The 16996-nt window shown below is 45.7% G+C and overlaps 1 protein-coding gene across 1 annotated transcript; it reads right to left on the reverse strand.

Annotated features, from left to right (window-relative positions):
• Nucleotides 1–5506: 5506 nt before the first annotated feature.
• C1QTNF5 (C1q and TNF related 5) lies at nt 5507–16104 on the reverse strand. Its single transcript, XM_040425034.1, has 3 exons — nt 16022–16104; nt 10640–10854; nt 5507–6241 (listed from the first exon to the last, which is right to left on the reverse strand). Exons 2-3 carry the CDS (start codon nt 10848–10850, stop codon nt 5703–5705), a joined length of 750 nt encoding a protein of 249 aa, XP_040280968.1. The 5' UTR covers nt 10851–10854; nt 16022–16104; the 3' UTR covers nt 5507–5702.
• Nucleotides 16105–16996: the final 892 nt, after the last annotated feature.

Genomic DNA, 16996 nt, shown 5'->3' on the forward strand with positions numbered 1-16996 from the left:
CAGGTGAGAATGTTGACGAGCACAAGGCTGGAGATCATTATGTCAGGCTGATTGGGTTAAAATGGCAGACTTGGCATGTTAAAAGGAGGGTGATGCTTGAAATCATTGTTCTTCCATTGTTAACCATGGTGACCTGCAAAGAAACGCGTGCAGCCATCATTGCGTTGCATAAAAATGGCTTCACAGGCAAGGATATTGTGGCTACTAAGATTGCACCTCAATCAACAATTTATAGGATCATCAAGAACTTCAAGGAAAGAGGTTCAATTCTTGTTAAGAAGGCTTCAGGGCGTCCAAGAAAGTCCAGCAAGCGCCAGGATCGTCTCCTAAAGAGGATTCAGCTGCGGGATCGAAGTGCCACCAGTGCAGAGCTTGCTCAGGAATGGCAGCAGGCAGGTGTGAGCGCATCTGCACGCACAGTGAGGCGAAGACTTTTGGAAGATGGCCTGGTGTCAAGAAGGGCAGTAAAGAAGCCACTTCTCTCCATAAAAAACATCAGGGACAGATTGATCTTCTGCAGAAAGTATGGTGAATGGACTGCTGAGGACTGGGGCAAAGTCATATTCTCCGATGAAGCCTCTTTCCGATTGTTTGGGGCATCTGGAAAAAGGCTTGTCCGGAGAAGAAAAGGTGAGCGCTACCATCAGTCCTGTGTCATGCCAACAGTAAAGCATCCTGAGACCATTCATGTGTGGGGTTGCTTCTCATCCAAGGGAGTGGGCTCACTCACAATTTTGCCCAAAAACACAGCCATGAATAAAGAATGGTACCAAAACACCCTCCAACAGCAACTTCTTCCAACAATCCAACAACAGTTTGGTGAAGAACAATGCATTTTCCAGCACGATGGAGCACCGTGTCATAAGGCAAAAGTGATAACTAAGTGGCTCGGGGACCAAAACGTTGACATTTTGGGTCCATGGCCTGGAAACTCCCCAGATCTTAATCCCATTGAGAACTTGTGGTCAATCCTCAAGAGGCGGGTGGACAAACAAAAACCCACTAATTCTGACAAACTCCAAGAAGTGATGATGAAAGAATGGGTTGCTATCAGTCAGGAATTGGCCCAGAAGTTGATTGAGAGCATGCCCAGTCGAATTGCAGAGGTCCTGAAAAAGAGGGGCCAACACTGCAAATACTGACTCTTTGCATAAATGTCATGTAATTGTCGATAAAAGCCTTTGAAACGTATGAAGTGCGTGTAATTATATTTCACTACATCACAGAAACAACTGAAACAAAGATCTAAAAGCAGTTTAGCAGCAAACTTTGTGAAAACTAATATTTGTGTCATTCTCAAAACTTTTGGCCACGACTGTAGATACAGTGTGTCTGACTGTAGGTAGTGAGCAGAGATGAGCGAAGTATTCAAAAATTTGATTCGGGTGCTTCGCCGAATTTTACAAAAAAATTTGCTTTGTGATGAATTATTTTGTCACGAAGCGTATTTCTTTGTAAGTAGTGGGTGCGATGATCGGGAGAGCCAATTGTGCCCCATCCCCCCCCCCCCCCCCCCAGCTGATCCCGACAGTAATAACACAGTGTAAAAGGATAGCGCAGGGCAAAGGCATTTTTAGGAGTTCCGGTGACGTTCCAGGGGGCTGCCAGGAAGCCCCGTGACGGAAGCCCGACACTGATTGACGGGCTTTAGCCAGTAAAACGGCTAGGGCAGCGCTAAAGCACGCCCATCTGAGCCGGCAGTGTGTTATTGTAAACAAAAGACCCTTTGCCCTGCACGATGTAGCGCAGGACAAGGGAGCGCATCGGAGCATGAGATGCTCCGATGCCAACATCAGGGGGGCTGCCTGGGTGAAAATACGGGTATGTCCGGGTTTAGCTCTGAACCCGGACAACCCCTTTAATCACGGTATAAGGGCTCATGCACACGATCCCATGTATTCTGCGGTCCACAAAAAATGGATCCGCAAAAAATACAGATGACGTCCATGTGCATTCCGTATTTTGTGGAACGGAACAGCTGGCCCCTAATAGAACAGTCCTATCCTTGTCTGTAATGCGGACAATAATAGGATGTGTTCTATCCATTTGCGGAACGGACATACGGAAACGGAATGCACACAGAGTAACTTCCGTTTTTTTTGCGGACCCCTTGAAATGAATGGTTCCGCATACGTTCCGCAAAAAAAAACGGAACGGACACGGAAATAAAAAACGTTCATGTGCATGAGCCCTAAGAATCATGCTATCATATTTATGCCATGATTAAAGAGGTTCTCTGGGCTTTTACTATTGATGACCCCCGCCGATCAGCTGTATGAGGAGCCGGCGAGTGTAGTGCGCAGGTGCCGTCTCCCGTCTCTCTACCTGTCCGCTGCTGCGGTCTATGGTCTTTGCCTTAGACAGCAGCAGTGAACAGGAATAGAGACGGGAGACGGCACGTGCGCACTGCACTCGCCCGGCTCCTCGTACAGCTGATCGGCGGGGGTCATCAATAGTAAAAGCCCGGACAACCCCTTTAAGAACGCTCTTTTGATTGAAACGCGTTGCCTGTGAACATGATGGGATCTGTGGAGATGTATTTTAATCCATTATGAGATAAAGCTTAAAGATTTTACTCTCGTGCTGGACATTTTCAACACTGAATACGTGTGCGTCTGCATTTGTAGGCCCGATATTGTGATATATATTTATCCTTAGATCTGTCTCCATATTGTATTATCAGAAACTTTCAGATATTGTCCAACTTTAGTCAACTTTAGAGCAACACTGATTTACCTTGTGTAGATTACCTGCCCTGAGATGAAGGTCGACGGATGCCAACTATTGGTTGACTTACTTTGAGACCGAATTTTACAACAATTACGAAAATAATGGGGCAAAATGGGGCCTTTTCACAGAGCACCACCCCTTTCAGCTAATCCCCACTCCTTGGCGGAAACCCCGTATGCGCCAATTTTGCCATTTTTTAGACAAGCTTGTGGAGCAGACGCATTAGTAAATCTCAGCCAGTGTGTCTTACCACTGCCGTTTTCTTCATGCCATTTTACCCTAATACAGGATGCTCAACCTGCGTTGTAAAACTACAACTCCCACCATGCCCTGCTGTAGGCTGATAGATGTAAACTGTCCAGGAATGATGGGAGTTGTAGTTTTGCAACAGCTGTAGGGCCGCAGGTTGAGCATGCCTGCCTTAATAGATTACCTAAGTGTGTTGGCTGAAAAAAACACCAAGATCTCCAGCATGCAGTTTTTTTTTTGGGGGGGGGTTTTTTTTGGAAAAGAAGCAAGAAAGACACAAAACACCATCTAATGAACAAAATCACCAGTAGCAAAAAAGAAAACTTGTGTGTCCTGCATTTCATATTTCTTATAGACCTTCAGCTAACATCTGCAGCCGGTGTTTTTAGTGCAAAAAAGCAGGTGCAAAAAACACCACTAAAAACCGCAAAAGTGCAGAAAAAAGCCAGTTATTGTCACGAGGGTATCAAGAGCCACGTCTGACTCCGTTATACCCGGGGTCAGGAAGTCGCAGCGGGTGGCTGCGCGCTCTATATCTAAAGATCAGGTTGTTTCTTAGTGATTGTTTTCTGTGTTTGCCTTGCTATCCTTTTTGTCTCACTCAGGGATCCGTAGCTTCTCCTCCTCAGCTGTTTCTTGTCTGCCACTCCCAACCTCCTTATATTCTCCCCTCACACTTCTCTAGTTGCCAGTTATAGAGCTTCCTGCCTGGACATCTATACTGACCCACTGGAGTTGTGAATCCTGGTTGTCGTTCCAGAGTGCTACCCTCCGGATCCCTGTTGGGCTTATTGTTGTCTCCTGTTGTCGCCCACCTGGGATTATATGTTGAGTCTGTGTTGTCTGTCCTCCCCTTGGTGTTTTCCCTTAGAGCTAGTGGTGCGGACTAGTGTTCCCACCGCCCTCTTCACTATCTAGGGCTCAGCTCAGGGAAAGCCAGGGCTTTAGGCACGTGATCGGCGTACGGGTGAGGAACCCGTCTAGGGACGTCAGGGCAGCCAGGTGCCAGCCGCAAGGTGAGTCAGGGGTCACCACCTTCCCTCTCACTTGGGCAGGGCCTTCCTCGTTCCCTCCCTCTGTGTCACGTATGTGATAGTCACGCCGACCGTGATAGTTATAAGCTACGATATGTGTGAATTCAGCCTAAAAAAAAAAATGTTCCTAGAAGACACAAAAATTGTGCCAGCCTTTTAATCCCAGCGACTACAGGAGCCTGAGATGTAAGTACGGCCCTGAGCACATTGGATGATATTTTAGGTGCACCTGGATCTGAACACTTTTGTAATTCCTTGTAATGAAAAATTCAGTGTAGCCTCTAAGTTATTCAATATAATCTGTCTGCATAGCGCCACCGGCTGTTTGTTCTTTTCCTTATTTTTTTGTTCACCTCACTGAGGTGGTCGCACATGCTCAGTTTAAATCTTCAACTCCCACCAGCCATATGTTCTGTTCGAAGCTGTGGCAGTTACAGGGAGAGAGCTGCAGCAGAAAGGACACGCCCCCCCCCTGAGCTGTCACAGGGAGAGAGCTGCAGCAGAAAGGACACGCCCCCTGAGCTGTTACAGGGAGAGAGCTGCAGCAGAAAGGACACGCCCCCCTGAGCTGTTACAGGGAGAGAGCTGCAGCAGAAAGGACACAGAGCAATCTGAGCAATGAATGTGGAGATCTCTGGATCCATGTGAGGTACAGGGCTGGTTCTAGCCTTGCCAGAAAGAGAATGTCATGTACTAGATTATGAACGATTTGAGGTTGTAGATACGGCACTTACTGTAGTATATACCATTGTATTTTATTGACATTATTGTGCATGTAACGTACATGGTTTGCAGCGCTCTCTAGCCATGTGTTTCCATTTTGTTGATCATATTGAAGCTGAGATCATTGTACATTAATTATTTCATGTCCCATTATGTTCACAATACCACATTTGCGTGAAGTCGTAAAAGTGTATATGAAGGTCCGGTCGATTATGTTTCTAACAATCAGGACTCATGCACACGAGCATAGGAAAAATCACCACTGTGCACAGACGTGCAAACTGCACTCGTACGGGTCTGCCTGGTACCGTCCTATGAACTGCCAGCAGTTTAGGCTGGAATATTGTTACTGGTATGATACCCGGACCGTATGGAGGTTTTCATACTCAGACAAGTATATGGTGATCCTTCCAGTATCCATTGACTTCTATGGAGAAAATCAGCGCCTATTCGTCATCCATTTCTGAAAGGCGCTATTATTTTAATTCGGCAGCACACAAAAAAACCAGTCACGTGCATGAGACCTTAAAGGGGTTGTCCAAACCACGCCAAATGGTGTAAAGTATCAAAATAAGTAATACCTGACAAATCCCCTACCGATGCTTCCTTGGTATCATGCTGGTCTGTGATTCTTCCTATTTTGAATTTTGCTCCTGCCCCCAGTGATGACGTGTCGGCACATGTCACCACTGCAGCCAATCAACACCACTGAAGCCTCATTTTTGGCCATTGATTGGCTGCAGGGATCATATGACTTGTTAAAATGTCATCGCTGGAGCTAAAGGAACAAAGACCCATGAGGCACCAGGGAAGCTTCCTCATGGGATCTGCAGGTTTTTTTGTTTTTTAATTCATAGGGTTGGACAATCCCTTTAAATGTATTAACTACAACGTATGTGTCTTTTTATACTTCACTTATAACGCAACGAAACGCCAACCACCGGCATTTCATCTGATAATCTTATGTTACACTGTTTTATGATCGTCTACCGTCAAAGGGCGGAAGACGGGATTTGGTTCCCAGTCGGAATAGATCAGAAATCCGGTGAATACGCTGTCTGTGCCACTACTGGAATAAAGACCCGGATAGTCTCCCAGCTGTACCCACACCTCATCACCAGGCTCTAAGTGAAATGCCGCCCCCCCACACAACCCTCCCGGCTTTGCTGCATCCCCTGGCTGGAAAAAAGAGGCCTGGGAGTGTCCGTTCTTCATCAGCTGCGCATGAAGATTTCCACGGTATACTGTGCCATGGAGAGAAAAATAGTACAGTCCAGGGACGACACATTTAAAACGACCAGTTTCTGGGTTGTAATGCCCTTGTTCATTGGTAAGAACTTTCCCAAATGGGACCGGTTGTCCGGGAATAGGAGGACTCCGCGACTGAGAAAGCTTGGCACTGAAAGCAGAACGGGGAGAAACTGCACACTCTCCTTGCTTGCCCCTCTCTCCTTGTGGACCAGGGGTCCCGGCATCACCTGGTTGGCCCCTGGCTCCAGGAACTCCTGTTAGGACAACAGTTTACACGTATTAGGATTAATCCCTTTTATTTGAAGCAGACATATTTATAAGGCCTCATGCACGCGGCCGTTGTTTTGGTCGGCATCCGAGCCGCAGTTTTGGCGGCTCGGATGTGGACCCATTCACTTCGTTGCTCCGTTCCGTGGCCCCGCAAAAAAAAATATAACCTGTCCTATTCTTGTCCGCGCTTTGCGGACAAGAATAGGCAGTTATATTAATGTCTGTCCGAGCCCTTCCTCAAATTGCGGAACGCACACGGACGCCATCTGTGTTTTGTGGATCCAAAATTTGCGGACCACAAAACACACAACGGTCGTGTGCATGAGGCCTAAGACTTGTATTTCACAATAGTTAAGTGGCCCCAAGCCATTCTTCGTAAAAGGTACGCCCAACTCAGACATTCTACGGTTAATCCACAGGATATGCCATAGATATTTGATAAAGGTGGGTCCCGCCTCTAGGACCTGCACCAAAGGACAGGAGTCTACCAACCCGTGTCCTGCCCTGCTGGCCACATCATCCAGAAAGATGAGATGATCACTAAGAGGTGGCCAAGCATGGCACAGTCAAGGATGTTTTTGTAACCCCCCACAGAAGTCGCTTATATATGTGTGACCTTCACTCCCTACCTGGATGCGGTGACTACCTTGGGGAAGGACAGTTGTAGTGCGGTTCAATACAACGTATTTTCCCGAGTGTAGGCCCTACACTCAACTACATGTGAAAAGTCACGTTCAATTAGGGTGCATCCAGATTGTGCAATGGCATAGCTATAGCGGTCGCAGTTGTGACCTTCGGCCCCCTTTCTCCTCACATCTGTAGGTGGAGATAGAGTAGTAACCGGGGCCTGTGTAGTTTCCTTTAGATAAGACTACATGGCCCTGTTTTACCACAGTAAGACCTCCACATAATTACCCTCCTCACTACCGAGTCAGGTTTTTTACAGCCCCCAGACGCCACCACACTTGGTCTTGATGTCATCCAGTGTTAGTACATTGTGTGTCCCACAGCACTAAAAGGGGTCGTCTCGCTTCAGCAAATGGTGTTTATCATCTACATCAGGGATGCTCAACCTGTGGCCCTCCAGCTGTTGCAAAACTACAACTCCCAGCATTCCCAGACAGTCTACAGCAGGGCATGGTGGAAGTTGTAGTTTTACAACAGCTGGGGGGCAACAGGTTGAGCATCCCTGATGTAGATGCAGTTACTACAAGACACTTAAGTCTATTAATCTGCACGATTTTTCGGCAGATGATCGCTAACAAGCGTTTGCATGAATGCTCGTTAGTGTTCATCTTGCAGTATAATTGTGCCGCTGATTACCCAATGAATTGCCTTGTTCATCGGGCAATCCAAATCTTTTGAGATGTTACAAAATTATCGTTTGCAGGCGCAGATCATGGTGTCTAATAACGATTTGCCGCCAGAAAACCACTATACAGCATGTGGACGAGCGATAGTTTGGCGATCGCTCCTCCCCATGCTGCAGGGGAGATCGCTGCATGTAATAGCAGAGATCTACTCCGCTAGCGAGCTGGCGATTGCCGGGAGGGAACGCTTCCCTCCGATAATCGTGTGCCTCATCAGGCTGTGTAATATAGCCTTAACTAATGCGCTGTAATTGTCCATATTACCTCCTCTGCTGGCTTAGGCCTCTTTCACACTTGCGTTGTCCGGATCCATCGTGTACTCCATTTGCCGGAAGTGCCCGCCGGATCCGTAACACCGCAAGTGAACTGAAAGCATTTGAAGACGGATCCGTCTTCAAAATGCGTTCAGTGTTACTATGACAGCCAGGACGCTATTAAAGTCCTGGCTGCCATAGTAGTAGTGGGGAGCGGGGGAGCAGTATACTTACCGTCCGTGCGGCTCCCGGGGCGCTCCAGAATGACGTCAGAGCGCCCCATGCGCATGGATGACGTGATCCATGCGATCACATCATCCATGCGTGTGGGGCGCCCTGATGTCACTCTGAAGCGCCCCGGGAGCCGCACGGACGGTAAGTATACTGCTCTCCGCTCCCCACTACACTTTACCATGGCAACCAGGACTTTAGCGTCCTGGCAGCCATGGTAACCATTCAGAAAAAGCTAAACGTCGGATCCGGTAATGCGCCGAAACGACGTTTAGCTTAAGGCTGGATCCAGATTAATGCCTTTCAATGGGCATTAATTCCGGATCCGGCCTTGCGGCAAGGGTTCCGGATTTTTGACCGGAGCAAAAAACGTTCCGTTCCGGAACTGAAGACATCCTGATTAGTGTTGAGCGAACTTCTGTTTTAAGTTCGGCGTCTAAAGTTCGGCTTCCGGTTAGCGGAGAATCCCAATATGGATTCCGAGTTCCGTTGTGGTCCATGGTAGCGGAATCAATAATCGGCCATTATTGATTCAGCTACCACGGACCACAACGGAATTCGGAATCCATATCGGGATTCTCTGCTAACCGGAAGCCGAACTTTAGACGCCGAACTTAAAACAGAAGTTCGCTCAACACTAATCCTGATGCATCCTGAACAGATTTCTCTCCATTCAGAATGCATGGGGATAATCCTGATCAGGATTCTTCCGGCATAAAGCCCCGGCGACGGAACTCTATGCCGGAACACAACAACGCAAGTGTGAAAGAGCCCTTAAAGGGTACCTGTCATGTGGATATTTGATTATAATCTAACTAATTATATACAATCATTAACTACTAAAAAGTACCTTAGATGTATTCACTTACTGGTGTGACAGATGGTTACCTCATAATATACACACAAAGATGCCACATGCCGCATGCTAATGAGCTGATTTGAGTCTAGCGTGATGTCAGTGAGTCCAGCGTATTTTTAATTCAGAGCTATAGCCACTCCCCCACCCACCTGCTGCTGATTCATATGGAAAATAACTGTCACTCAGCAGCAGGTGGGCGGGGAGAGTCAGGAGCTCATGAATATTCATGACTCATCATTATCAGCTGGAGCTTTTCAATACAAGATGTTGGCAGATTGACTGGGTCAATTAAAGAAAGTGACCCAGCATTTTGCTGAGAGAATCAGTCACTTATTTATGTTGCCCTTAGTTAGGACACCATAAAACTGGTGATAGGTTCCCTTTAAATCATTTTTCCATCACTTGCTCGTTTCCAGGGGTTCTGACCACCTTGCAATCCAGCAGCAGAGGCCATGATTGCACACTATAGGAAAAGTGCTGACCTCTCTGGGGGCTGGGACCGCGCATTGGCCGGCACTTTTTCCTATAGTATGCAAGCACGGCCACTGCTGCTGGATTGCAGGGTGGTCATAACCATGGGAAAGAGCAGTGTATAATGTGATAGAAAAATGAATCTGGACAGCAAAGGAAGCAATATGGACAATCACAATACATTAGTAAGTGTCTTGTATTAACTTTGTCTGCATGATAAATGCTATTTGCTGAAGTGAAACGACCCCTTTAACATCCTGACACTGAATGGAATATGGACCAGGTGCGGCATCAAGAGCTAAAAAAGGTCCCAAAGAGCAAAGAGAGCAGTAAATGAATGTTGGGGTCTGAATTAAGTGTGGGGTCTGGTCAAGGATGTGAGTTTACTTTTGGGGTCTGGTGTCTAAATAAAAGGGGTTGTCCAACTCATTTTAAAAGCTCCCCAAAGCCCCTAAATGAATACTCACTGCTTAGTCACTGACCTCAGGAGTCCTGTGTCGTAGACCACTGAGGCCAGTAACTGGTGGTCATCACTGCAGCCATGTGAAAGAAACTAGATTAAGTGGTGAGTATACGACCTTTTATTATTTTTTTACACATTTTCAGTACATTTTGAAGGAAGTTGGACAACCCCTTAAGGTTTGGTGTCTGGTCTGGTGTCTGGATTAATTTCGGGGTCTGAATTCATTTTTTTAGGTCTATCGTTTAAATTAAAGGGTTTGTCCAGAAAAAACTGACTGATGTCTTCCAAAGGACAATGCCACACCTGTTCTCAGGTTATGTGTGGTATTGCAGCTAAGCTCAGTACAGCTGAGATGTAATGACGCTACCCATAGAAACTTGTGCTGCTGTTTCTGGAAGAAAATGGAAAAAACGGAATGAATTGTGGGGAAAAAAATACATTTTGTGGTCTGATGAAGGGTTTACGTGCACTACTTGGGAAGTAGGTTGGGGGGTAGTGGATGGAAAATGAAAATCTAAGTGAATTGTGGGGAATTACTACATTTTGTGGTCTGATGAAGGGGTTATATGCAGTATCTGGCCACTCATAGTATTTGACTGTTGATGTGTCGTCCGTCCTGATGACGCTATTGGCCAGTTGTGACCTACAGAGGTGATGTCACTGTTGATGACATTATATTTCTGGTCCTTCTGCCCTAAAGACAGTGAATAGCAGTATTGGGAAGTGTTCTTTACCTGGGTCCCCAGGGTCTCCTTGGAATCCACTTATCCCTGGTGGTCCATCTCTACCATCTCGACCATCTCTTCCTGATGATCCTGCATTGCCAGGTATCCCGGGAACCCCAGGAATTCCAGGGGTGCCACAGCAAGGTGGTTTTATCTGATTATCTTCTACTTGTAAAGAATTTGATATGAAGGAAAATATAACAATAACACGAAGGAGCATTGTTCTGCCAAAAAATAAAATCACTATCAGTTAATCAGAAATGCAAGATGTTCATTTTCCCTTTGCGTCTGACAAGACATCATGACAAGTTCCTGTGCCGAGTCACTGACTGGAAGAAGCCTGTCTCCTGAGCAGCTCTGTTCATCATTGCAATGGGGTTAGGTGAGTATTGATTTTAGGCTCCATTCACACGTCCGTGGTGTGTTGCGGACCCGCAAATTGCGGATCTGCAACAAACCCGCCCGGCACCCCTATAGAAATGCCTATTCTTGTCCGCAAGCTGCGGACAAGAATAGGACATGTTCTATCTTTTGCAGAGCTGCGGACCGAAGATCGGGGCCGCGCTCCGCAAATGCGGATGCTGACAGCACACTGTGTGCTGTCCGCATCCATTCCGTCCCCATAGAAAATGAATGGGTCCGCACCCGTTCCGCAAAATTGCGGAACGGATGCGGACCCATTTGCGGACGTGTGAATGGAGCCTAAGGTCCCCTGCACACGACCGTATGGCTTTTTCAGTGTTTTGCGGTTCGTTTTTCACGGATCCGTTGTTCCGTTTTTTGCTTCCGTTGTGTTTCCGTTTCTGTTCCGTTTTTCCGTATGGCATATACAGTATACAGTATTTACATAGATAAAATTGGGCTGGGCATAACATTTTCAATAGATGGTTCCGCAAAAAACGGAACGGAAACGGAAGACATACGGATGCATTTCAGTATGTGTTCCGTTTTTTTGCTGACCCATTGACTTGAATGGAGCCACGGAACGTGATTTGCGGGTAATAATAGGACATGTTCTATCTTTAAACGGAACGGAAAAACGGAAACGGAATGCATACGGAGTACATTCCGCATTTTTTGCGGAACCATTGAAATGAATGGTTCCTTATACGGAACTCAAAAAACAGCCAGTAAACGGGGGGAAAAAACGGCCGTGTGCAGGAGGCCTAACTGTGTGGAGGTATAATTAGCGTGAAGGTCATTAAGGGAGCAGAGGCATAAGTAAGGGGCACGGTGTGATCACGTTTTCACTGCTGGGCCCTGTCAATGAAAGTGGAGACGGCGTGGCAGTTGCAGAAAGAGCACAGCCTCTACGTGTAACAGCAAAGCCCCCATATCTCCCCGAGCAATACGGGCACATATGGGACCAACACAGATGCCTTCAGCCGCCAAGCACACATGCAACAAGTCAGCCAGTTTCATAGGTACAAATCTGCTGACAGATGAGCTTTAAGGAACGTTTTACTGCTTTTAAACCCCAGAATCTGGTCCACATTAAATAAAAAATGAACTCACCTGATCCCCACAACTTGGTTCCAAGAGCAGAGGTTCTGTTCAGCGATGGTACCACCTCTTGGCCTGTAAACCTCTGGATGAGGTCAAATACGCCATTGCAGACCTCCCCTGATCTTAGCAGTGATGTGTCTCCAAGCAGCATGTCACTGCTGGGTCATGGGACAGGAGGCATCGCTGAACAGACCCCAGGCGCGATGCAGAACAAATGAGTACATTTCATAATTTATGTGGATCACGTTCTAGGGCCTAATTAAAAAGGGGGAAACCAGATTTGTAAATTGCAACTGAGCATAGAAAGTGGAATAACATCTCAATTCAGAAGTGTTAGGCCCCTTTCACACGGGCGAGTATTCCGCGCGGGTGCAATGCGTGACGTGAACCCATTGCACCCCCACTGAATCCTGACCCATTCATTTCAATGGGGCTGTGTACATGTGCGTTGTTTTTCACGTAGCACTTGTGCGTTGCTTGAAAATCGCAGCAGGTTCTATATTCTACGTCTTTCACGCAACGCAGGCCCCATAGAAATGAATGGGGCTGCGTGAAAATCGCATAACATCCGCAAGCAAGTGCAGATGCAGTGCAATTTTCACGCATGGTTGCTAAGAGATGATGTTAGTAAATAGGGATGAGCAACCCCGGACCCCTTTAAAGTCTAATCACTGTATTATTTTCCCTTCTAACATGGTTGTAAGGGAAAATATTAGCATTCTTAATACAGAATGCTAACTAAAATATCCATTGAGGGGTTAAAAAATAAACTCGCCTCATCCACCTGATCGCACAGCCGGTATCGTCTTCTTTCTTCTTCCTGCAGGACCTGATGTCAGCGCAGGTCCTGCTGAATGAAGATAGAAGGACCTTGCGTGCCTACTCGCGCGGGTTTGCTGCAATGCACCCGCAATGCATCTGGACAAAAACTGTGACGCCCGTGTGCAAGGTGCCATAGACTTAAAATATGCACCAAATTTATAATACATTTGCGACATTTGATAAATTTGGTGCAAATGATTACAGACTCCTGAAAAATTGACTTATTGACCCAAAAAATTTCCATCATGATAAATCTCAGTTTTTTTGCGGATCTGTTTTTTTTGTGGATCAATTGTAATAATGCCTATCCTTGTCCACAAACTAGAAAAAAATAGGACATGCACAATTTTTTTTGCGGGGTAACTGAACGGACATACTGATGCGGACAGCACACGGTGTGCTGTCCGCATTTTTTGCGGACCAATTGAAATGAATGGGTCTGCATCCTATCCGCAAAAAAAAAAAAACGGAACGGACACGGAAACAAACAACGTTCGTGTGCATGTAGCCTTTTTGTGATGTTGCGGTCTTGTGCTAAACTAAAAAAAGTTCAAGTTTTTCCTCATCATTCTGCATTCAACACTCCATAATCAGAAAGTGAAAACAGAATGAAAAATTAAAATCTTACATTGAAAAAGTATAGACCGGCACTCTAATATGAGAAAACAGCAGAAGTTTATTAAGGCTAAAATAGCAGATATTTATTAAGGCTAAAAATTGAGGTTAAAAAATGGTTAAACCAAGTAGGTGACAATAAAATAATAGTAGAAAAAAATGTATTTTAAGAACTTGAAAAAGGTGAGTATGATGGAATAGTTCAAGTCTGTAGTACTTGAATAGTGTCAGATAGGTGTGTAGGGTTGTACCTCAAGTACACACCTATCTGACACTATTCTAGCCGTCGGTGGACAGCCATTTTCAGGTCACTCCAATGGCCTCTGGCTGGGCCACTTAAGGACATTCACAGTCCCTAAGCCGCTCTTGTGTTGTCTTGGCTGTACGCTTAGGGTCATTGTCTTGTTGGAAGGTGAACCTATGGCCCAGCCTGATGTCCAGAACACTCTGGATCAGGTTTTCATTAAGAATATCTCTGTACCTTGATTTATTTAGGTTTCCCTCAAATATGACCAGTTTCCCTGTTCTAGCCCCACCCCACCCCACAGTATGATGCTGCCACCACCATGCTTCACTGTAGGGCAGGTGATGAGCAGTGCCTGTTTCCTCCAAACATTATGCTTAGAATTGAGGCCAAAAAAGTTCAATCTTGGTTTCAACAGACCAGAGAATCTTGTTTCTCACAGTCTGAGAGTCCTTTAGGTGCTTTTTTGCAAATGGTGGGCTTTCATGTGGCTTGTTTTTAGCCACTCTGCCATAAAGCCCTGATTGGTGGAGTGCTGCAGTGATGATTGAACGTCTGCAAGTTTCTTCCATTTGCACACAGGATCTTTGGAGCTCAGCCAGTGACCATTGGGTTTTTGGTCACCTCTCTTTCCAAGGCCCTTCTCCCATGATTACTTAGTTTGGTGGGGCGTCCAGCTCTAGGAAGAGTCCTAGTTGTTCCAAACTACTTCCATTTTAAACTTATGGAGATCACTCTGCTCTTGGGAACTTCCAATGCAGCAGAAATCTGTTGTACCCTTCCCCAGATCTGTGCCTCCACACAGTCCTGTCTCCGAACTCTACAGGCAGTTCTTTCCTCCTTATGGCTTGGCTTTTGCTCTCATATGCATTGTCAGCTGTGAGACCTTATATAGATACAGGAATGTGTTTTTCCTAATCATGTCCAAGCAACTAAATTTACCACAGGTGAACTCCAAACATCTCAAAGATGATCAAGAGAAATGGGAAGCCTCCAGAGCTAAATTTTAAGTGTCATAGCAAAGGGTCTGAATAGTTATGTCCATGCGCAATTGTAGTAATTTTCCTTTTTAATAAATGGGGAAAACTTATTTTTTTTCATTTTAGCACAAGGACTCAACTTTAAAAAAATGTAAAGGATCTGAAGACTTTCTGAATGCACTGTATTAAAAAGAGTATTTGTCTCCAGAGGGAGGTTGATGGTCTTCAAGGGGTTATCCAGGTTATTGATATCCTTAGTATAGGCCATCAATAGATCGGAGGGAATCTGGCTCTCAGCACTCCTGATGGTGAGCACTTACATACAGTATGATATTATTCTGACTACTGTATCCTAGGTGCACATGGACCTTTTACCATGGGGTTAGTTAGTTAGTTAGTTAGTTAGTTAGTTAGTTAAGTAAGCAAAGTTGAAAAGCAATTGTCACAATAAAAAAGAAACTCAGTGAAATAGTGTAGAAGGAAAGATGAGAAATTTCCGCTCCCTGGTAATGGGGTTCATTTATATGTATGCCAGAAAACTAGCATTAAAAAGTTGCAAAGTATGGTGCACGCCTCCACTTGTACAAAAATGAGTGACTTTTTAGGGAGTTTCAGACCCAATTGCCACTTTTCCAAAAAGTGCACGGAATGGGCAGTGCAGGATTGGACGTAGCCTGGCAGATATATTATAATCTACACCAGGAAACTGACATAGAATATGCCTGAAATCTACACCAGTTCCCTTTCTGGCACACAGACCTTCACAGATGCACCACAACTATTAAGAGGCGTGTGCCTCTGACACATCTGACCCCAGCGGGGGGGAGATTAATAAACCCAGTCTTAATAAATGTTCCCCATCATGTCTACCCCGCATGACTCGGTGTAAGCTTCCTGCCCATAGCTGTGAATACCACGGTAAACCTGATTAACTATTACCCAATGCACGAAATGAAAATTCTATTGACAAGGGAAGGGTGGTTCCACACACAGAGTTTTTTGAAAATCTCTAATGCAGTTTTTGACACAGATTTTTTTTTAGCCAAAGCCAGAAGCGGATTAAAGAATAAGGACTTCTACTTCTCATTCCTGCAGGATCCAGTTCTGGCTTTGGCTCAAGAAACAGCATCAAAAACTGCAGTGGCATTTTTCCAAAAAACGCTGCGTGTGAAACCACCCTAAAATCTCCTCGCATTCGGCCTTTCACTCACACTCAGTACTCACTCTGCTCTTTGTCTTGATCCCTTAATGTCTGATCCAGCCCTAAACTACTTCTTTCTCTCTTCCAGCCGCGACGCTTCCACCCCCCCCCCCCCCCCTTTAGTGAGTCAAACTATTCTATCAAGGAGCCAAAAATCACAAGGGAAAACTATTCAGTGCAGTGGGAAGAAAGGGAATGAGAGACAGGAAATGCGGTCGAGCACACGATGAGGTTAATGGGGGGGTGAAAATTAGGAAAGACAAAAATTTCGAAATGGAAACCTCACAGAAAGCGATTTGGGGAAAAACACGTGACTAAAGAGTAAGCAAGTGAGTATATAACAGTAGCATACATCATGTAACAGTATAGTACTTGGCGTAAATTGGGCAGTAAGAATTACAGAGTAAAATTAAGCATGTCCGTACACTCACTGCAAAAAAACTGCTACAGATCCATAAGTGAATCAGTTACTAAAGAATTTGCTTGAAAAAAAGATGTGTGATAGCATTTTGGACATAAAAACTAAAAAAAATTTAAAGGGGTTATCCGAAACCTATAATGGACCCCATATGCCCAGGCCCCTCACACAAATAGTACTTACCTTGCTCCCTGGCACCCACGTCGGGGGGCATTTAGCCAATAGCAGGCCGCGACGGGAAAGAGCGGGTGACACTAGAGAAGGCTTGTCCCCCTCGCGGCCTGCTATTGTCTGCCCCCCCAACTGCAAATCTACCTAGCAAATTTGTTGGACTCCCCATGCAAATTACGATAGCTCTCCTCCAAAGGAAGAAAACTGTCTAGTGCCACCTCTAGGTACTGTAGATACCTTATAAGTCAATGTCCAACCCATCAAAGTGCCTTGAATCATGACTTGGGATTGACTGATATCCCAAGACATGTTTCAAGGCTCTTTAGTGGGTTGGTAGCTACCTATAGGTGGCACTAGAGAGACAGTAGTCTTCCTTCTGGAGGAGAGCTAATTTGCATACCCTTTCCTA

The sequence above is a fragment of the Bufo bufo genome, chromosome 1, assembly GCF_905171765.1.
Source record: "Bufo bufo chromosome 1, aBufBuf1.1, whole genome shotgun sequence".
Classification (NCBI taxonomy): Eukaryota; Metazoa; Chordata; class Amphibia; order Anura; family Bufonidae; genus Bufo; species Bufo bufo.